Source organism: Anneissia japonica, unplaced genomic scaffold (genome assembly GCF_011630105.1).
Source record: "Anneissia japonica isolate Jap-2015-1 unplaced genomic scaffold, ASM1163010v1 scaffold116905_len2449_cov108, whole genome shotgun sequence".
NCBI lineage: Eukaryota > Metazoa > Echinodermata > Crinoidea > Comatulida > Comatulidae > Anneissia > Anneissia japonica.
Genome location: NW_022736707.1, coordinates 1 through 2,449, shown reverse-complemented (window position 1 = coordinate 2,449; position 2,449 = coordinate 1). Strand labels below are relative to the sequence as shown.

At 28.5% G+C, this 2,449-nt stretch overlaps 1 protein-coding gene across 1 annotated transcript; it reads right to left on the bottom strand.

Annotated features, from left to right (window-relative positions):
- Window positions 1–58: 58 nt before the first annotated feature.
- On the bottom strand, window positions 59–2,385 carry LOC117116842 (uncharacterized serine-rich protein C215.13-like; the record flags this gene model as incomplete). The annotated part of the gene is made up of 8 exons (XM_033260934.1): window positions 2,376–2,385; window positions 2,116–2,169; window positions 1,770–1,823; window positions 1,507–1,560; window positions 1,164–1,217; window positions 904–957; window positions 320–373; window positions 59–112 (listed from the first exon to the last, which is right to left on the bottom strand). Coding segments are annotated over exons 1-8 (388 nt in total), but the record flags the coding sequence as incomplete, so codon positions are not given.
- Window positions 2,386–2,449: the final 64 nt, after the last annotated feature.

Sequence of the window (2,449 nt, the reverse complement as noted above, 5' to 3'; positions counted from 1 at the left end):
AGTAGTATGCAAAACTCATGCTTTTTTATAATTTGACAATTATTATAGTCAACTTTACCTTCAGTTGTTGGCCGTTGGGTATCACCAGAAGTCGTAGATATGGTTGTGAGAGCTACAAAGTACAAATTATTTTCTTTTTTAAATAAGTAATGGTTTTTTGTTTTCTCAGTTTAAAATATCGAAAAGGAGAAAATCCATATACAAAATTTCAATTGAAATGGGATACAAGTTGTACACCAATAATTTTGATTGTAGTAACGTTGGGTAGTTTAAATATGTTGCTGTTGTATAATTTGATAATTATTATAGTCAACTTTACCTTCAGTCGTTGCCCGTTTGGTATCACCAGAAGTTGTAGATATGGTTGTGAGAGCTACAAAGTACAAATTATTTTCTTTTTTAAATAAGTAATGTTTTGTGTATTGCTTAATTTATCAAAAACAAAAATATAAAAATCCATATATAGTAGCATAAAATTTCAATTGAAACGGAAGACAAGGCATGTACCAATAATTATTATTGTAGTAAAATACTTTAGATTAGACATGTTCTTGTTTTGAGGTCTTTTAAGTGCTATATTTTTACTGGGAACAAACCACACTAGTTCTGGTAGTATTGAAAACTCATGCTTTTTAATAATTTGACAGTTACTATAGTCAACTTTACCTTCAGTCGTTGGACGTTGGGTTGTGAGAGCTACAAAGTACAAATTATTTTCTTTTTTAAATAAGTAATGTTTTGTGTTTTCTCAGTTTAAATTATCGAAAAAGGGAAAAATCCATATACAAAATTTCAATTGAAATGGGATACAAGTTGTGCACCAATAATTTTGATTGTAGTAACGTTTGGTAGTTTAAATATGTTGCTGTTGTATAATTTAACAATTATTATAATCAACTTTACCTTCAGTCGTTGGCCATTTGGTATCACCAGAAGTTGTAGATATGGTTGTGAGAGCTACAAAGTACAAATTATTTACTTTTTTAAATAAGTAATGTTTTGCGTTTTCTGAGTTTAAATTATCGAAAAGGAAAAAATCCATATAGAAAATTTCAATTGAAATGGGATACAAGTTGTGCACCAATAATTTTGATTGTAGTAACGTTTGGTAGTTTAAATATGTTGCTGTTGTATAATTTGACAATTATTATATTCAAATGTACCTTCAGTTGTTGGCCGCTTGGTATCTCCGGAAGTCGTAGATATTGTTGTGAGAGCTACAAAGTACAAATTCTTTTTTTTAAATCAGTATGTTATATGTATCACTTAATTTATCAAAAACAAAGTTATAAAAATCCATATATAGTAGCATAAAATTTCAATTGAAACGGAATACAAGGCATGTACCAATAATTATTATTGTAGTAAAATACTTTAGATTAGACATGTTCTTGTTTTGAGGTCTTTTAAGTGCATTATTTTTACTGGGACTAAACCACACTAGTTCTAGTAGTATTGAAAACTCATGCTTTTTTATAATTTGACAGTTACTATAGTCAACTTTACCTTCAGTCGTTGGACGTTGGGTGTTACCAGAAGTTGTAGAAATGGTTGTGAGAGCTACAAAGTACAAATTATTTTCTTTTTTAAATAAGTAATGGTTTTGTGTTTTCTTAGTTTAAATTATCAAAAAGGAAAAAATCCATATATACAAAATTTCAATTGAAATGGGATACAAGTTGTGCACCAATAATTTTGATTGTAGTAACATTGGGTAGTTTAAATATGTTGCTGTTGTATAATTTGATAATTATTATAGTCAACTTTACCTTCAGTAGTTGTCCGTTTGGTATCACCAGAAGTTGTAGATATGGTTGTGAGAGCTACAAAGTACAAATTATTTTCTTTTTTAAATAAGTAATGTTTTGTGTATTGCTTAATTTATCAAAAACAAAAATATAAAAATCCATATATAGTAGCATAAAATTTCATTTGAAAGGGAATACAAGGAATGTACCAATAATTATTATTGTTGTAAAATATTTTAGTTTAGATATGTTCAGGTTGTGAGGACTTTTAAGTGCATTATTTTCACTGGGACCAAACAACACTGGTACTAGTAGTAGGCAAAACTCATTTGTTTTATAATTTGACAGTTATTATAGTCAACTTTACCTTCAGTCGTTGGCCGTTGGGTATCACCAGAAGTTGTTGATATGGTTGTGAGAGCTACAAAGTACAAATTATTTTCTTTTTTAAATATGTAATGTTTTGTGTTTTCTCAGTTTAAATTATCAAAAAGGAAGAAATCCATATACAAAATTTGAATTGAAACGGGATACAAGTTGTGCACCAATAATTTTGATTGTAGTAACGTTTGGTAGTTTAAATATGTTGCTGTTGTATAATTTGATAATTATTATAGTCAATTTTACCTTCAGTCATTGTCCGTTTGGTATCACCAGAAGTTGTAGATATGGTTGTGAGAGCTACAAAGTACAAATTATTT